This window comes from Manacus vitellinus, unplaced genomic scaffold, assembly GCF_001715985.3.
Source record: "Manacus vitellinus isolate BGI_N305 unplaced genomic scaffold, ASM171598v3 scaffold_11_pilon, whole genome shotgun sequence".
Lineage (NCBI taxonomy): Eukaryota > Metazoa > Chordata > Aves > Passeriformes > Pipridae > Manacus > Manacus vitellinus.
Genome location: NW_021938895.1, coordinates 3932836 through 3951482, shown reverse-complemented (window position 1 = coordinate 3951482; position 18647 = coordinate 3932836). Strand labels below are relative to the sequence as shown.

General features: G+C 40.4%; 1 protein-coding gene across 2 annotated transcripts; it reads left to right on the top strand.

Moving 5' to 3' along the window:
* Window positions 1–3076: 3076 nt before the first annotated feature.
* Window positions 3077–17955, top strand: UBXN2A (UBX domain protein 2A). 2 transcript variants are annotated; one of them, XM_029965798.1, is made up of 6 exons: window positions 3077–3381; window positions 4806–4858; window positions 6766–6875; window positions 8445–8585; window positions 13338–13502; window positions 16320–17955. In XM_029965798.1, the coding sequence occupies exons 2-6, from the start codon at window positions 4841–4843 to the stop codon at window positions 16606–16608; spliced, it is 723 nt and encodes a 240-aa protein (XP_029821658.1). In that variant the 5' UTR covers window positions 3077–3381; window positions 4806–4840; the 3' UTR covers window positions 16609–17955. The 2 variants fall into 2 exon arrangements, with proteins under 2 accessions (XP_029821658.1, XP_029821657.1); XM_029965797.1 differs by having other exon boundaries at window positions 3078–3381; window positions 4806–4941.
* The last annotated feature ends 692 nt before the right edge of the window (window positions 17956–18647 follow it).

The window sequence follows — 18647 nt, the reverse complement described above, 5'->3', positions numbered from 1 at the left end:
TTTGATTTATTTGCGGTTCTGCGCAGAAGGGGGGGCTGGATGGCAAATCCGCAAAGCCAGCGCCACGACTGTCAAAACTTTTCACTATTTATACGTTTTAGCAAACAGAGGTATTATCGTTCCTTTGCTACAAGTTACATAGTTCTCTTATTAATGAGTGTACTATCTTTTATTGGTAAAATGATTGTCTTGCTTCTTATGTTTATTAGTCTGCATGCTTAGTCTTTCTCTTCTTTTGGGCTAGTGGGTTTCTTGAGTTGGTGGTCACGATATCCCTCTGCCAGAATTACCTATTACCTTTTATCCAGTTGGAGCTGATTCCAGCACAGTTGCTGAGTTGGCTTTGTTAGTTTCTTCCTTATCTTGGGTGTTCTGCATAATGTCCTTGTGGCCCATAAACTCTGCCTTCTTTGTGTCCACTATCAGTACATCCTTCTCCCAAAGCTTAGTTAACCACTCCTTAGATCTGAGATCATTGAAGCATGTGAAGTCCTAAGCCTTAACAGGGCAATTCTACAGACAAGTAACTTATCTTTTTAACACCTGGACATCAAGAGAGGGGACAGGTTTCTTTCCCAGTGCACAGCTCCTCTAGCCAGCTGGAGAGGAAGCGTGAATGCTGTGGTTTGTACCTGAGCACATCAGTCACATTCAGGCCATTAGCTTTGATGTTCATCTCGCTGTTAATTTGCAGTTGCCATTTCCCTGGAGATTCCTGTCTCTCCGTGGCACGGTACAGAGCAGTTTTCAGCCGTGATTTCAGTGTGGTGCAGAGATAGACAGTGCTGTGCTGGGAGCAGCTCTCCACTCAAGGAGCTTGTTCTGCCAAAGTTTGTCAGGCAGGCTGTCAGGGGAGAGGGCTGCGTGTGCTTGTGTGGGTATTTCTGCCCTTCACAGCCAGGGAAGCATCACAGGTAGTTTCTGGTTTGTTTTTCTTGCAATAAAATGACTGGAAGTGTGGGCTCAGCTGTATTAACCACAGAGTTATTTGCCAAAACGAATACATCTATTGAGGGCTGCCTCTTTGGAAGCTCTGGCTGTGAAGCCACACTGGGTCAGTGGCCCATCCCAGTGGGGCTGGTCACAGGGCTGGAAACCCCCTAGGGCTGTGTGGAAGGGCCAGGAGTGTCCTACCCCAGTTACTAGATGTAGCTGTGGTGGGCTGCTGGCAACTGCAGCTTCTTCCCGTGTTTTAAATTTAGTTTCCAGAGATGGAGGTTGGGTTCTGAGGCACTTCTTGTCACTGATGCAAAAAATAAATTCCAAAATTCTTAACATTTTAAGTGGCAACTAGGGATGCCTGTCTCAAGTTGGTGGGAGAGGTGGTTTGTGTTGGTTGGGTTGACCTGCTGAGCTGAAGTGCTTGCAGCGCGTTCTGATTGCCGTTTTGGTCATAATAAACATCAGTATGCTATATAGGATGATTTCTTCACCTTGAGAGATTAATGCAAACATTTCTTCCAAGTATAATTGCTGTTGTACTTTAGAAGGAACAGCAGTTTTCACAGCTGACCAGTTTTGAATAACATTCACGCACATTTGAGGCCAGGCTAATGTAGCCAAAGAGCTAATTTGAAGAGCTGCTTCATTGTGTCTGTCTCTTTTTAACAGCTCTGATGACAAGTTACAGAGAATCAACAAAAGCAGATGGCAGGAGGTGGCTCTTGTTGCTTTGGGGAGTAGCCCACTGGAGTGAAAGAGTATAGAAGATAAGCACATTAACACAAACTACAAAAAATTACGTTGGACTAAACACAAAAAAATACTTTGTGCTGGAGTGTGTTAAAGCTGAATTTGAGAGAAGTTTGAAAAAATTATACTTTTTAAGCACTTTGCTTTCACTCTGCTTACTTCATACCGAGAGTTCTTTTTTAACAAATGCAGTACAGAGTTCCAAGAACAACGATCAGATATGCATATAAGGTCATCATGTACCAGCACAAGCTTGCCTGGTAGATACAGTGCTCTGGCAGAACATTTGTAGGAGGGGAAAAAAAAAAAGACTGACCCTGATCTTGTGTGACATGTCAAAGGTGTGCAAAGTATGCTGGTTTGACCTAATACATAATAGCATCAGTTAAATTTAAGGCTGTCTTACCTTTCAAACCTGTGATGTGCATATTGACCAAATTTTTTGGTCGTTATAGGGGTTTTCTGAAGGCTTATGTACTTTTCTACATAATGTGTCTCACAAGGATTTAACTTTAAAGATGAAAGAATACCAATATTAAAACTGGAGGAATATGAATTAGTACTGAATAACTGGATGTAGGTTTTCTTTTTTTTGGTCAGTGCTGCATGTTGTTTTGCCCTAACCTCTCTGTCTTGTTAAATTAGATGTCAAGACCACTTAAAATTTATATTAGTCTTGCTGTGCATGCTGCTTTTTTCAGGATTATGATGGCTGTCACTGCTTAGTTTGATGCTCTCTAAAAACCACACACAATGTCATGACTGAGTCCCAGACCTGCAGGAGAACATCATCTGTGTAACCTGTACCCAGTGGTCTTCGGGAATAACTCTTTGAACACAGTTGCAACTTAAAATTTCTGTTTTCGGGGGGGGGGGCTGTTGCACAATTTCAGAGTGGTTTTATTTTTTTAAGGATTTTTTAGCAGTTTCTGGCTTTTTGTGACATTCTGTAACTTTTTTCAGAGAGCTCAAGAATGAGCACCTATAATGAGATCAGTATGGGATTCTTCATTTCTTTTGACTCAGTAGACTAATCCTGTAGTATATTTAGTACTTGCAAATCCAGGATTTGCTTGCCAGCTAAATGGTAGACCAGAAATGATAATTCACTGTTTCTGAGGTGCTGCACCACTATGTTGAGGTAAGGTAGGAAGGGGAGCCTGACAAATCTTGCCCCTTTCAGTAATGCACAGTTAAGGTGAAGGTCATGAATACCTGCAGTGGCAGTGCAGTTTTTCTGCAACCGTCTCATAGTGCTGTGGAAAATCAGGGGAGTTTAAACCATGTCGATCAGAGGAGGAGTGTGATGTTTTTTCCTCGCCTTGCATAAGTATGGGCATGTATTTTCAATCCACAGTGTTATTATTGTGGAATGTATCTTGTATGTTTATGAGAAAGTAACCTTGCTTCTGAACGTCTGGAACAGATGCGTGGTTCATGTGTCATTAAATTAGAAACTGCAGGAAAACAAAGAACCATCTGGAGACTTGGTGGGGGGGGAGGTTGAGGTTTCTGGTTAAATGTATTATCTGCACAGGAAAAAATATAGTGTTCCAGCTACAAAAGGAGGGAAAGTGTGCTGGGCATTTTATTTTGGTTTGGTTTGGTTTTAAACCGTCTTCTTTCCATAATTAGGTGGCGCACCAGAATGAAAGACATGGACAATATCCAAACTGTAAAGAAAGAATGGTAGGTGCCAGTTCTCCCCTCCCTATTTCCCCCCCTTCCTTTCCCATTGCTGTCTGTGTGTCCTGTTATGACCTTTCAAACTTTGTTAAATTCTAAAATTTAATATTTTTTCTCTATCCACTTACTCCACATGTACTGAAGGTTTCAAAAAAATGCTATCATTTTGCTGAAAGATTCCTCACATACCTGAAATGTTTCCTAGATGCAAGAAGCTCTGTAAATATTTTTATTTAAAAAAGCAAGGCAGCCTTACAAATTGCTAACTCACTGTGCAGCTCTACGTTTGATGTGGAGGTGTTTGGTTTTCCAGTTCTGTTTCTGTGGTAAAGCGTAGTGAATACCTACATTAATGCTTCAAGTTTCTTTTGTTCTGTTAGAAAACTAATGGGGACAGCATACTTTTGAAATTTCTTCTTTAATGTTGTTGAGGTTTTCTTTTGTTTAAAGATGTTAATCTGTAGGGATTCTTAGTGTGGCATAGATGCACTGCAAACAATTCCTTTTTATGCAAATGTATCAAATTACCATGCCAGTAAGCATTGCTGCTTCTGAATTCAATGCAGAGTTTTATGTGAAACTGGGTATTTTTCAAGAACTGGGATTTTTTTTTCCTGAATTGCTTAAAATAGACTTTTCTGAATCTCCAATAGGAATAACTCCTGCAATGTTTACTAAAAGCTGCATAATCCTCTTACTATGCAAAGAACCTATACTGAAAGATAATCATTCATTCAGGTTGCATATTTCTGCATTTTGATTGGCGAAAATTTAACAGAAACAGCTGTCACATATACAGTGTTCTATAAAAAGATGTGGTTGATGCATCTTTTTTAATACCCTGGCAGTCTCCTCGGTGTTGAAGGCTTCTATTGTATTTCTTCAGTGTGCTCCAGTGGTGTTGAGTCGCTTGACTTTCTCTAATGCACTGTCCAAGACAGTGATGGTGGTGCTGGGAATGGGCAGGGTCAAGGGGGGGTGGGGGAGTAAATCCTAGGGCAATTTTCTTGTATATGTATTTTAAAACCTATGGCAGTGGAACCTAAGCCTATATCATGGAAATGCTTTGAGGAAGGCCCTTCATTGGTGTGCAGTTAAATGTTGGATGGTTTGAATTAGAAGTATGAATCACCTAACTTGCATTCCTTGTTCTGATATCAAGTTTAGAAGTTTCGCACAGATGAATTCACCTTTTCTATTGTCATTCTTTAACTTTACTTCTAAAGTGCAAATAGTAGCAGTTAAGAGACTGAGAAGAAGTTTATAGAAAGTGCACAACACAAAGTTGACCTGATGTTTTGTAACAGCCAAGTCTGGGTGGAGGGGAGTGAGCCTTCTACACCTTTTAGTACTGAGCTCCTGGGGTACCTGCTTATCCTCTAATGCATCCTCTGAGGAGTCATTTTTACTTTGTCTTTGTTCTACAGGGTGTGTAAATCAGGAACCAGTGATCAGATTTTGAATGGTACAGAACAAAACTGTGAGTACTTTGTAGATAACCTGTTTGAAGAAGCTCAGAAGGTTGGTGCTATGTGTGTGCCCCCAACTACAGTCCAGAATCAGGTAGGCAGTGAAGAAAAAATACTCCTGTTTAACATAACAGCACTGCAGGGGTACTCTGGAAAACAGATGCCAGAAGCCCAACAGTCTTATCCAGTACATTTGTAAATAAACACTGAATTCAGAGAGCTGTAGGAACAGCCTCTCATCTCTCAGTCAGCCAGGCCTGTGCTGCTGTACTTCTGGCTTTTACTAATTTATAGTGGGTTTAGTGTCATTCTAGAACTGATGCTGGCATTGGCTAATGCACTTCTGCTTTATTAGTAAGGAGAGTGACATGAGCAGAAGTTCCAAGGAATGACAACTACTATTACATAAGAAGTTATTTAAGGAGCTGCAGCCTTCTTGTGCAGAGGCATAGCCCATATTTTTTCCTTTACTCTTATTCATATAATTATGGTAGTGGGATGTTCAGTGTGGGTTTTTATCTTGGTGATTCTGTCCTTTTCAAGTTTTTCTGTTACTCATGAAAGACTGCCAAGGGGAGGGAGAAAAGGCCATGTAGAACAAAGATGTCACGAAGAAATGTGGAGTGGGCATTGCTGGAAATTACGTTCATGAGTCCCTTACTGAGCCTGGAAAAAAAAGGAATTTCAGGAGCAGTATGTTAAATTGCAGTTCTGAAACAGTGCTACATGACATTGCTTGTGTCAATGCCTAAATGGGAAATTGGTGTGGAATAATTAGCCCATGCTAAATTTGCATACTGTCTCACTGTAAAGGAACCTTCCCATAATTAGAACTCCTTCCACATGCATTGGTGCTATAAGATACAAGAGTTTTTGAAAGAATGTAATCTTGCTGAGTGCTGTAAACTTTTTTTGACAGACTACCCAACTGAAAGAGAAGGAATTTTATTCAGCAGTTTGCATATGCCTGTTTATTTATGTAGCAATCATCTAACAAGTCAAAATGCAAAAAAGAAAAAAAGATAAAATTGTCAGGTACTATCTAGCCTAGTTCAAAGTAATTTCCAGCTGAGGTGAATTCTGCATTCATATCTGCTTCCTATACCTCACCTGTGGCCAACTATCTGTCAAGACAAGGTTATTTCAGGGATATGAAATATTCAGACCTGGATAATCAAATGCTTCCTTAAATGGCATGATGCATAAATATGAAAATACAGTCCCAAATATATCCATGTTACAGTTGGGGAGATTTTAGTAAACAGTGTGAAGGCTACAAGTTGGAGTAGTGGATGATTTCTGGCGAAGTTAACGAATCACTGAGAATTTATTTTTCCATTCGCCTAACACCAAGGTTTTGAATATACCCAGGAATTCCAGGGTAACATAAATGTATGACTGTGTGAAAGTGAATTTTCTGGGACTTGCTTCATTTTCTGAGTGAAAAGCTTCTGCATGCATTATCTCAGTGCCTTTACTTTGAGAAAATCTTCCTGAATGACCAGAACAAGGCTTTACCCCGGTAAATCCCCAACTGGACTATTCTGGCAGTTGGTGTTCCAACACCACCAGGCATGTGTGCTCTCAAATTAGCTCTTGAGGAGTTGCAGCTGGCTGGGATTGTCCAGCTCTTTTATTTTTTTCCTCCTTTCTGAATTGAAGGAGTGTTCTTGACCTGGGAAAGCAGAATGACTGGGGGAAGGTTTATTTCTAACCCTGATTGACACAAGATCCTTAGAAATGTCACTTACCCCTTGCAGTTGCTGTGCCTGTTGGCCTGGGGCCAAGGCAGATTACAGTGAGCCTGCTCTCGGTATTTTTAGTCCATGGAGTGGATGATTTATAATCACAGGGTACTGTGGGTATACCAAGCTGCTTTTACATCAGTGTTATAATGAGGCTCGTCCTTACTTTGTAGGTTGATGTCATCATTAAACTTTGGAAAAACGGGTTTACGGTAAATGACAGCGAACTTCGGAGCTACACTGATGTTGCAAACCAGCAGTTCTTGGACTCCATTAAAAAGGGGTAAGCAAGTTTTGTGTTCTTAACCAGCCTGAGTTAATGTGCTTCAGGTAGCACTTAGCTTATGCTCTAGGTTTTTTACATGGCTCCTTGGCTTTGCTGCACTGCAGTGTCCCTGTAGGAGCGCAGGCCCTGCTGGTCTCGTTCCTGCAGTGCTAATGGCTGTTGGAACATCAACAGGTGTAATACAGCTTTAAGTGGCAGTAGTGTGCAGTTGCTGATGAAGAGATAAAAGGCAGTGTTGGTGGGGGGCACAGCAGGTGCAGAACAAAACAAAGAATAAATCAGTGCCCAGTAAGAGCTTCTGATCAAATGGTATTTTGACTAATGAACTCAATGCACAAGTGGTTGAGCATTTCTGGTTTTATGGTCTTTGTTTTCTTTTTGTTCGTGCAAAGCCTTAAATGGGCACAGATGGTCCATGTAACATCAAGAAACTCTGGTCAGTCTTAAGTTTCAGACATTTTTCCTAGTACAAACTCGCTATTTCAGTCATTTTGCCTGTACACAGAAATCTTATGTTTATCCCTGTGTCTTGTCTTTATCCTTCTGTTAAAAGTTAACGTGTTGTCTTGGTTTCTGCTAGTGTTTGCAGTTGTTGCTTTAAGAAAGCAGGTTGACCATACAGACCAACGTGATTTTGAACCTTTAATTTGTAGTCTGTTTTCTCACCCCATACAGATGGAGAGGATAATATAATTCAATAACTCCTTATCAAGCATGTGAAATTACTAAGCCATTGTATTTTTCTTTTCCATACTTTGCTAGCCTATGAAAAAATACTGATTTTTATACTATTTCTCCTCTATGGCTGTCATCTGTGTTAGTTGTAATAGCAATTAACTGCACTGTTTAAAGCTCTTTGTGTTCTTTGTGTGCATTCATCAGAAGTTTGCCACCTTTCTTCCACTGTTTGCCTGCGAAGATGCTAATTATGGGATGGCTCCTGCATAATCATTGATGGTAGAGAAAGCACTTAGTACAGCCCCTCTGCCAGCTGAGCCCCTCCACCCCGAATTGTACCGTCTGCATCAGAGCTCATAGACAAAGGCATTGTTGTTTTCTGCTTAATGCAATTAAAGCATCACCAAGGTGATGTTATTGCACTAAAGAGTGTGGCTATTAGTGATGATCTAATTTTTAAAGGCTGTGGTTTTTTGTAATTAACCACATTGTGTCTAAACTCAGTTCTTTCTCTTTAAAAGCCAATTGTCTTTTTTTTTTCATTTTACTATAGGGATAAAATAATTCAGCCTTTTTGTAGCAATGTGCGGCAATACTCAACTTCCTACACATCCTGTCCTTAAAAGTGGTAACTGCTGAGTAAACTTGAACATCATTCAACAAACTTTTTTTTTATTGTTCCATTTCTAGTTAATTTGCAGTTCAGGAACTTGAAGTTGTTTGTATGCCATGCACTTAACATAACTCTTAGTAAATTCTTGGGATTTTTTTTTTTTTAAAGCATCATCCTTGAAAGGCTAAATGTAGAACAAGTATTAATCATTAATCTATTTTGTATACTGAAAACAGTATAGTTCTTTATCTGACATGCCTTCTTTTTCTTTTAAGGGAACTGCCTTTCGAGCTACGAAAAGTTTTTGATAAGGAGGAGGTAGATGTGAAAGTGGAAGATAAAAAAGATAAGGTGTACTTGTCATCGAAAAAGCCAGTGTTTCATCCCTTTTCTGGTCCCGGTTACAGATTAGGAAGGTGAGTAGTCTGACGTGCTCTATGATTCAGTAGTTGAAGGGAACTGTACCTAGGTTAAGGATTATAATTCAGCTTGGAAGTGACCTCTGGAATTTTCTAATCTAAACTCCTGCTCAAAGAAGGCCAGATGCAGGGGCGGATGAGGTTGCTCAGGCTGTTGTCCAATTGGGTCTTGAAATCCTGCAAGAGTGAAAAGCTGCACAGCTTGCTCTAGTGCTGGACTGTCTTTGTAGGAAAGAAGTTTTTCCTTATATCCAGTCTGAATGTCTCTTGTTTGAATTTCTGTCCTCCATGAAGAGCCTGGCCCCCTCCTCCTGATGGCCTCCTGCAGACCCTGACAGGCTGTTTGTAGGTGCCCCATGACCACCACCATCATCCACAGGCTGAACAAACACCTCTCCTCAGCCTCTGCTCACAGGGTGAATGCTCCATCCTGCAGCGATCTTGGTGTCTCTCCATGAAACCTGGAGCTTGGGGGGATAATTGGCCATGTTGCTGTGTTAATACAGACAGGATGCTGTATTAACATCTTTCTTAGTTTGAACTCACAATATTAGCAGAAGTGTTTCCAGCTGAAAGGCTGTCGCTCTTCTGTGACTTAAGAGAAAAGAATCTCTTTTAAAGCTTCATGTTTGAGAAGAGGGGAGTATGACAATCCCATAAAGGAAACTGAAGAATTAAGAGGTTATTTTGTGTTCTCTTAAAATTGCTCCATATTTAATCATGCATTTGTTGCAATTAAGGCATTTTAGCATGTTACAGTGATCCTCTTTATTCCATGTCTCTCTTGTAGTTGGAGAGTGTCAGCCACTAAGGCCAGTGCTAAAACTGTACTTGATTTACAACCAAACTGTTGTATTTTGGCCAGCTGTTGTAGAGGGACAGGCCAGGAGTTCATGTATCTGATCTCTATGATTTTTCTTTACTCCAGCCAGATTATCTGCTTCACATATTCTTGTCATGAAAGATTTACGTGCCTATAAAAGCAGGCTTGAGCTTAGGGAACAGGACACTTTCAGTGACCAGGAGCCTACAGGATCCTCCACAGGTGGCACTGCTGAGTGACCTGCAGGCTGGGGTTGTAGGCTGTGGTGAAACCTTAGGTGAGCAGCTTGTGTCAATTAAGTGGGAAGGGTTTGGCTGCTAAGGCCCAGTGCTCGTGCTAAGGGAAAACGTGACCTAGACAGGGGAAGAAGATAATGTGCAGAACTGGAGCCTGATAACAGTAAAGGATCAGTGGTTCCAGGCTTCAGAGAAGCAAGTATGTGTTTTATCAGTTGCATCTGTTCCAGTAGCACAGTCAATTCAGTTGCTCCGTGCTTGAGTAGATACTGTCAATAGGGAAAACCTTCCCTTGAGAGATGGATGAGACACTGCAAGACTCTCTTTTGGTGGCACTGAAATCCTGAGCAAACAAGGGTCAAGAACTTAACCTTATTTTATGTAGGTAGCAAAACTAAACAGATCCTCAGTGTGCTGGGTTTCTGCTGCTAACCAGTGCTAAATGGTAGGTTGTTCAGCTGCTTGTTTTGCTCTGCCATGCCTACAGCAAGTAATGATCTTGCTTCCCAGTAGGCAAGTTAGGATTTGGAAACATGCTAATCTGTGAATTTCGGTTGACTGGTCTTGTGCACTGAGTCTTGTACATTGAATCCTACAACTTGCTTAGCATTTCTTTTTTTTTTTCTACTCTTCTAGTCTATTCTGTGCTATGCTATCAGAGCCTATTCTTTAAAGACAAGTAAATATTTTTGCTGATGTTGGAAACATGAGCAATAAGTGCTCCTACTCGATAAATTAGTGCTCAATTCCTGCTTAAGAGCAGGAATTTATCTTAATTATTTATTAAGATAAATGTCCGTTGCATGTATATGCTACACTTGCAACAGAAAAGCTTAATGGAGTAGAGCTGGCTGAGACCTGGAACAAGTTTTAAGCTATAGAACTCCTTTTCCACAGTTGCATTTGTGTGATTAGTTAGAAATGAGAGAGACAAATGACTGAAGAGCTTATTTCAGCTTACTGCCTATCTAAACTTCTGCTTATCAAAAAACCACTTCATTAGTCTATTTTGCCAGTGATCCTAGGTGGAGGAACTTTGTGGTGCATGAACCATTATGAATTGGTCTGTTGGCTGGCTCTTTAAAAGTTTTGTTGGAGGAAAACTAGAAGAACTAGAAATAAGTATATTGATACAGCTCAGATGAGCTTGATCTTCCACTTTTTGTTTTACAGGAGAAACAAATGAGACTTACCAGAATTTTCCAATGTACCTTATAAACTTGTATAACTAATGGATATATTATGTTTTATCTACCACCATTCAGCTGCATTTCATAGTTTGAGATTATGACTAGATTTACAGCTGCACTTCTCTGTTGAGCTTATCAATGCATCTTTAGGACTGCATCAGAAATACGTTAATTAAACTATTGCCTGAAATCCCTTGTATCAAAGTGGGCTTGCTCTATAACCTCATTAGGGTAAAACAATGTGTGTCAAGCTTCTTAAGCATCAGTCAGGGTAAGTCATGTTACCTCACTCCTGGGCTTTTTCTTTTCAGGAAATTGGCAGGATGCTCTTATATCTCTTCAATCTTTAGTTTACATCTTCTTTTGATAATCTTATAAAAGGAGTAAGCCTTTAAAAGGAGTTGCAGTGCTTCAATGTCAGCCTAATAAGAGACTTAGATTCTTAATTTGTGACTTTAGTCAAAGCTCTCACCACTAGATGGCTTTATCTGTTAGTTCTTCAAGAGCAAAGTTGTTATATATAGAAATGCTTTAAACCTTGATGAATACAGTTCTTCTGACTCTTGCAGCTTCAATAAAGTGTTGGCTTCAGCTTCACACACACTTGCTATTGAAAGAATCATCTCCAGTGTCTACCACAAATTGAGAGATGACCTTGAGGGAAGCTGGTTTGAGAATGACACCACACCAGAATCTGTATCCATGGGAGACAGTTTTCTGAGCTACAGCTGTGACTGATGTAGTTCAGCCCAGGCTGGGCCAGACACAGGCAGCTGCACAGCTGAGCACCTCTGCAGCCTCTGCTGTGCACATGAGTGCTGCAGTGTCTGAGCTGGGAACTGAACATCACTGAGCAAGCAGACAGCAAAAGCTGATCGTTGTTGGACTGAAGTATGACTTGAAATTTTTTTTTTTTTTTTTTTTTTGCTCGGCTCACAAGACTGTTTAACATCGTCTTGCTGGTGCTCAAGCTTTTCATCCTGATCTAGAGGGCAGTTAAGTCTTCTTCTGTGCTGAGGTCAAGCATGAACAGAAGCTGGGTGTGAGCTAGTGAGGCAGGTGGATGGTAGTAAGTCACCTGTACTTGGAAGACCAGAATATTTTACGGATCTGCCTCTTGGTGCCAAGTTCTTGTGGCCCAGCTAATTTCTGTGTAATCCAAAACAGGTTGATGTCTCTTATCTGCCTCCAATCACACTGAACAGCTCTTACCACTCACTTGGGGATGAGATTTCTTGATCCTCATTCTTTTTGCTGAGTTTCAATTGAAGAAATAAAAGGTGTCTCTACTGGTTGATAATCTAGAAGTTAGGGCAGCACTTAACTAGGCAGTGGGAAATAAGAGTTTTTGAAATACCTCCGACTAAGAACTTGAGCCCAAGACTCTTAACTTTATTAGCCTGAATATATTAAGTTGTTAACCATCTTTGTTTTAATAATAAATTAGCTAAGACTTTTCTGCTTTATGATTAAACTAAGACAGGTACAAGAACATAAGAAAGCAGATGTGCAGTATAGTTATTGTTCTATGGCCATCAGTTACCCAGTTCTCTCTCAAGAAACTGTAACTGATCAGTTTTCTGTGCAAGGAGAAAGCTTTTCTGCAAACCACTGCTAAGTGTTCATGTAGTCAGTGACCACAGCTGAGCCCAGAAGAGAAATGGTGACTCCTTAAGTCACTGCTCTTGCTCTGCAAGCAAACATCTGGTTATACTCACGGGAGCTGAGGATGTGCCCATCGGATCAGCCCTAACGATGAGTTAAAGAGCACATGCTGAAAAGGCTTAGTCATGAAAGCACTAAGCTCTAGACAGTTCTTCAGAATAAAACTTTTTGCAAGTAATTTTTCTGTTGTTTGATTTTTAAGATCATGGTCTTGGACTGAGATCCCTGTATTCTGTCAAGTCATCTTGTGTGTCTTTGCCCCTGTGGGAGGGTTGGCTGTAGAAAGTGCCTTAGAAAAATAAAATCCAAATGCTGTGTGCATCAGCCTGGATTTTTCACATTAAGTCAATTGCTCTGATAGATGAGTAATTCTTCTAAGCTGAAATAGATGATGCTGGAGTCTAAATCAAGGCTAACAACATTCAGTTAAATTGAATTACTGTAATCACATTATGGTGAAAATTAACTTTGAGTATGCAAATTCAGTACTCAACCCCCTTAAAGTTTCACCTGTGTGATTAGAGTACAAAAATGCATGAAGCATCTTCAGACTGTTTTGTCTCTTGTCTATTCATATTTAATCCTTCGGTCTTATAAAAATGTTAAATATGAGCAGACTGAAATTCTTTACCACGTTGAAGTCTTTAAATGAAAGTATTGGCATGCAGTTGAAAAAAAGATGATATTTATGTGGGTGTTCCTAAATTTGTTAAAATAAGAAGTCATCAGTGCACCCTGGTACAGGGCAGAAAGCTCCAGAAGCAGAGTTCTGGAGGGAGGTTCAAGCTTACATGCATACCCAGAAGCCATAACCTCACATGGCTTTTCTTTTCAGTGCTACTCCAAGGATAATCTCTAAAGTGAGAGATGATCATCAAGGACCTGATGACAAAAGACACCTGCCTTTAGTACCCTTGAATGATTTGGAGCCTATCACTAACATCCAGATCTGGTTAGCTGATGGGGAAAGGATAATTCAGAAATTCAATGTTTCTCACAGGTAAGATGTATTTTAGCACTGTCATATATATTTACATCTGAACTATTTGTGTTATGCCTGTACACATAAGTCTCTGATTTCTGTGGATAATCTGTCTCCTCAGTTCACTTAGTGTTGGACTGCTGTGTCTAGAAAACCTTTGAATTTTGAGAAATCTATTAGTTGAGAAGAGAGGAGCATAAGAGGAATGTGAACTGATATTAGTAGTCAGTTCATAACTGAGCATAAAGGAAAATCTGAGGAAACTGTAGGAGTTCTTTGTAGGTTAGTAGAAGTTAGGGTGGTATTGCTCATTACTAGAGGAAACAGCTTTTAAGATTACAGATTTCCCAAAACAACTACATCTGGAGCAAATGGCTTAGTAAAAAGCCTGCTAGTCATTGGGCATAGACAGCACCACAGGTGGAAGCTGGAGAATGTGACTTAGAACTGAGCCAGAGAAACCTCTGGGGAGGGCCAGAGTCAGTGCACTGGGCAGGGGAGGTTCATCTCCTGCGTGTCAACATGGACAGAATAGAATGCACCCAGTGTGTTTAATTATTAATTAGTAAAACATCCAGTTCCCAAGGAAGCTTATAAATTGGATAATGACAGAAGGTGTCAGCACAGCACATGTATGCAGGAGCTTTGAGAAAGTAGGATTAACACTTTTTAACATTCAGTTGTAGACCTACTGTCTTTAGAGACCTTTCTCAAATCTGTAATTTGAGAAATTACTCCGGCACTATACGGTCATGTCATGTAAAGGATATGTTGACTATGCTTCTCTGTGAAGCAATTTGAAGGTATCACAGATTAATACAACCCAGGCTGCTGTCAAGATAAGCTGTATATGTCTGTGGCTGGGCAGAAGAAAAGCTCAGCAGTTGAAGGTTAATGACTGTAGTTTTTTCTTTGACTTGTACTTATTTATTACTGTTAGTGGCCTGAAGTATGAACTGAAAGAGTGTTATGATGTACTGATGAAGGGTCAATTGCTGTTTTAATTATAAATACTTAATTGGAGGGCTTAATATCTTAATTATTCCAAGTTTCACACATTTAAGTGTATTTAGAAGCTTTCTGTCTTCATGAAAAATAGCAGTTTGAACAACTGCTAAATGCTTTTGAGAGGAAAAAAAACATCTGAGATAAGCAGGACAACAGCCTTTCTGATGCAATGCTCTTTTTGAAGTAGCATGCAATAAATATTCCATTATAACATACCCTCTTGCCACAAGACCAGCATGTTTGTGCTGTATACAGTATTTGTGTACGACCCAATAAGAACTAGAGGGAAATCCTTTTAGAGTACATATCCTTAAGTGTGATGATTGCACACACAGCACTCCTTTTCAGTGGAGACACAGAATATAGTCAACTATTTGTTAACTAAACTATAGATTAATAACATGTAGCACATAGGTTGTAGTGTCTGGGTAAATTGATTACTTCTACCCTTTTGCAGATAGAACGTGTATGTGCCACAATAACTGCTGCTTTAGATGTGACTTGATTTCTGCTGAAAGAGTGGAGCAGAAGTGCAGGTACCACTGTAGAACTGCAATGTGGGGAATCAAGACATGAGAGTGTAGCAACTGGCAGAGTAGAGCTGTAGGAATAGCACACAGAGCTGTCTCTGTGTGCCTTCTTGAGCACTTGCTAAGTTAGCATGAACCTGGAGTATTGGGTATGGAGCCTGGAAAACTGACTTTCTAAAGCAGAGACCCGCTGGCTAATTGCGAGCTGCTCTTGGAGCACAGTGAACTCTGATATAATGCATGTAGACACGTGTAAATGTCCAACCAAAAATTTAGTCCTGCTTGAGGCTTTTCAGGCTCTAGGCTTGTAAGACCAAGCAATGTCTCTTAACGGAGGCCTGCGTGCACAGGAATTGTTTTTTATTATGCTGGCAAATCTGCCCTGGTGGGTGAGTATGGCTGAGGCGTAACACTTTGGTCATCTGTGCTGCTAAACTGTTAGGATGGCTCTCCCCCAAGCCAGCCAGCACTTCCTCTGTTGGTATCTAGCCATGGTTCAGATGTTAGCTCAGGTCATGGACCATTCCCAGGAGGCAGTAAACCTCATGGGCTGCACTGTGAATGGGAGAGAGGAAGGATAAGCTAAGTTGCCAGTAGCCAGAGTCTACCAGTTGGTCTCAGGACCGGAGAATGAACACTGACACTGCATTTATTTTATTGAGACAGATGTATCCTCTCATCTTCATTTTCTAATTAAATTGATCAGTCCTGATTGTTCTGCAGCGAAACCTCTGTCTTGCTCACTTGTTGCAAGGTTCTTCACACCTTAATAGGCAACTTAAATCTGTAGTGAATTCACCACTGCACCTGCTTTGGTAGGATGAGGTTATATTTGGTCCTAGTTAATGTATCAGCTATCCAGACAATTTTTGCAGACCCTTCTTCTTGATTTTTATTATAGTTCTGCTACATGTATCACACTCTGGAAGCATCTTTATTCTAGCTCTTGGCTACAGAATCCTCAGGTAAGAGCTCCACCAGCTGGTTAGGAAATAGTAGGCTTGTGTAAATACTGTCTGAGCAATGGTGAAGCATTTGAGTGCTCAGAATAAGATGCTCATCCCTGTTCCCTTGGGAGTACTCTTAGAGCATGCAAACCTTAGTCCTTGCCTCCCAAATGGATCAGGCATTTCAGGATACTACCCCATCTATATTCCTCCAATTCTGTGCCATCAGGCATTAAATGAAGTTGTGTCTCATTCTCATCCTGTGGTGGCTGTGAGTGTTTGCACACATGGTCTGTGTTGGGATTGCAGTGCCAAAACTCTAATGCCAAGTTTTCTTATTTTCTTCTCAGAATAAGCCATGTCAGAGACTTCATAACAAAGTATCAAGGATCGGAGGGAAGTGTTCCCTTCACACTGACGACTTCCCTGCCCTTTCGAGAGCTGCAAGATGAGACACTCACGCTGGAGGAAGCAAAGTTGCAGAATGCTGTTGTTGTTCAGAGACTTCGGAAAACAACTGAACCTTTCAGACTCTTAGTGATAAAAGCACCTGACAATGACTATAAAACTGCTGCTACCCCTAACGGACAACTCAAGAATGAGCAAAAAAATGCTGTCAGTAGTACAAGATCGAATTAGCTTTCAACTGGCCAAAAACTAGATGCAGGGGAAACTAGGCAAAACCAAAAATGTAACCAGCAATATGTGGATGCCCTCACATCCTCATGCACTGTGCTCTTAGAGAGCAGTATGGGTGCTGTGCTATCATCTGCTGTAATAAGTATTTTCAGCTAGACTGAGTGGTCAGAGCCTGGCTGTATAACATAGCAGAGGTAACTGTACAGCAGATCATCCTTAGAATTTACTTAGATAAAAAGCTTCGTAGTTATTTAATGAGTGGGTTTAGGTGGAACAGTTCTCTGAGACTTAATTACTACTGATAGCACCTTTTAGGGAAAAATAGTATTTATTTTTGCACTTTGGACTAAACTGAAGCATTTCACTTACATTGTGGTGTAAACTGCTGCAGGTTGCATTCTTCTCACAGTAACTTTTAGACAACAGATGCTGCAGGGAAGCTCACATTTGGACTCTTAACTTGAAAATCTTCAGGATCTTTGGGATTTAACTTTTATACAAGATCTGCAGTGTAATAATGTTCTGTCACGTCTGTACATGATGGTAGGTGCATGTGTGAGAGGATAGAAATGAGGTAGTCCTGGTGCATACTGCATACAAAGTGCCTCAAAGTAAGCTCTGAAGGAATTGTTATTACCAATGGTTGAAGTGGTTTCTGCCTCTTCTGGGCTGCTACGGGTGTCTTACAGATCAGGTGATGTTAAACTACCTAGCTCATTAGCATACAGATCCACTTTTAGCTTTGTCACACAAAACCTTCTGCTTTTGTGGCACTGCCATACAGGAGTAGTGGCTTACAGTTGTTTTTGTATTCTTTATCTGCCTCTGCCCTGAACTGACCAGCTGATTGAGACACTAATTACACGTAGCCAAGTTTCAAAGATCTTGAAAATCCTTATTTGAAAACTGAGGTTTTTCTCCCCCCCCCCCCTTGCCCCATTTCCACCCATATCTTTTATTTTGCTATTCATGTACTTGAGGCATAAAAATTGTAGCCAACTATTCCATGTTTTCCTAAAAGAGAAATCAACATAAAGACTAAATATTTTGTACTGTGTTTACTAAGCATGTGGATTTGTGAATGGAACTAAAGTCTCTAGGTAAGACTTATCTCAGGACCTTTGGTAGATGCTGACTAATCTGTACTACCTAAGACAATGGATGATTGTTGGGGTTGTACTTCTTTTGCGTGGTTAAATGAAAGATGGTTTGGGATTTTGCTGGTTTTGTTCTAAATAGAAAATTGCTTCATTGGAGTGACTTGTATTCTATCTGAAAATTGGGAGACTTCAAACTATGGGTGTACTTACTTCATTTCCAGGGATATTAAACTGGTTTGCCTCAGCATCTCTCCTGGTGTGTTTGAGGACAGTGAAATCAAAGTCAGCTGCACAAATATCTATTCAGTGTTCTCAGAAAGCAAATCTCTGAAAACCATGCAGTTCACTATTTCAATGCTGTAAACTTCATGTGCTACTGTGTCATTTGAGTCTGTGTAGCAGGTAGTAGAACTAAATTTTCTTGGCTCTTGCACTGACTCCCCACCCATGTGAAAAACAGGAAGAAATGTGCAGACAAATCCACTAGTAAAACTGTAAAGACAAACCACCTACAGACTCAGATCCAACCCTAAGTTCTCAGAGCTTCCTGAACAGTGAATTTTATTAATCAGTGGTTTTGAATTTGTCCTAATGTAAAAATAAGTGTTAGAAAACCACACGTACTTGATAGCGAGCTCAGTTCTTATCTAAAAGGTGCATGAAATGTCAAAGTAACAGTGTACTATTCAAGCATTGGTAGCACAGAAATTCAAAGAAATAATTAGTGTCAGATTGAAATCGATGGGGGGGAGTGTCAAATTGTAGGTAAACCCATTTTGCTTGCTGTCCTTTGGAAAGTATTTTGTATTTCAATGTTGATTCGTGTCTGGTGCCAGCATTTTAAGAGATTGCACAGCTTGGTTCTTCCTTGCTGTATATTGTGCTTTACTGAAATCAGCTGTGTCTGGCTAAAGCTTTGGTGTACTTGAGTGTGCATTT

Coding starts and splice junctions, on each gene's coding strand:
- UBXN2A (XM_029965797.1), top strand. CDS start 3,341: ATGAAAGACATGGACAATATCCAAACTGTAAAGAAAGAATG. Junction 3,382..4,805: donor CAAACTGTAAAGAAAGAATG/GTAGGTGCCAGT, acceptor TTTGTTCTACAG/GGTGTGTAAATCAGGAACCA. Junction 13,503..16,319: donor AAATTCAATGTTTCTCACAG/GTAAGATGTATT, acceptor TTTTCTTCTCAG/AATAAGCCATGTCAGAGACT.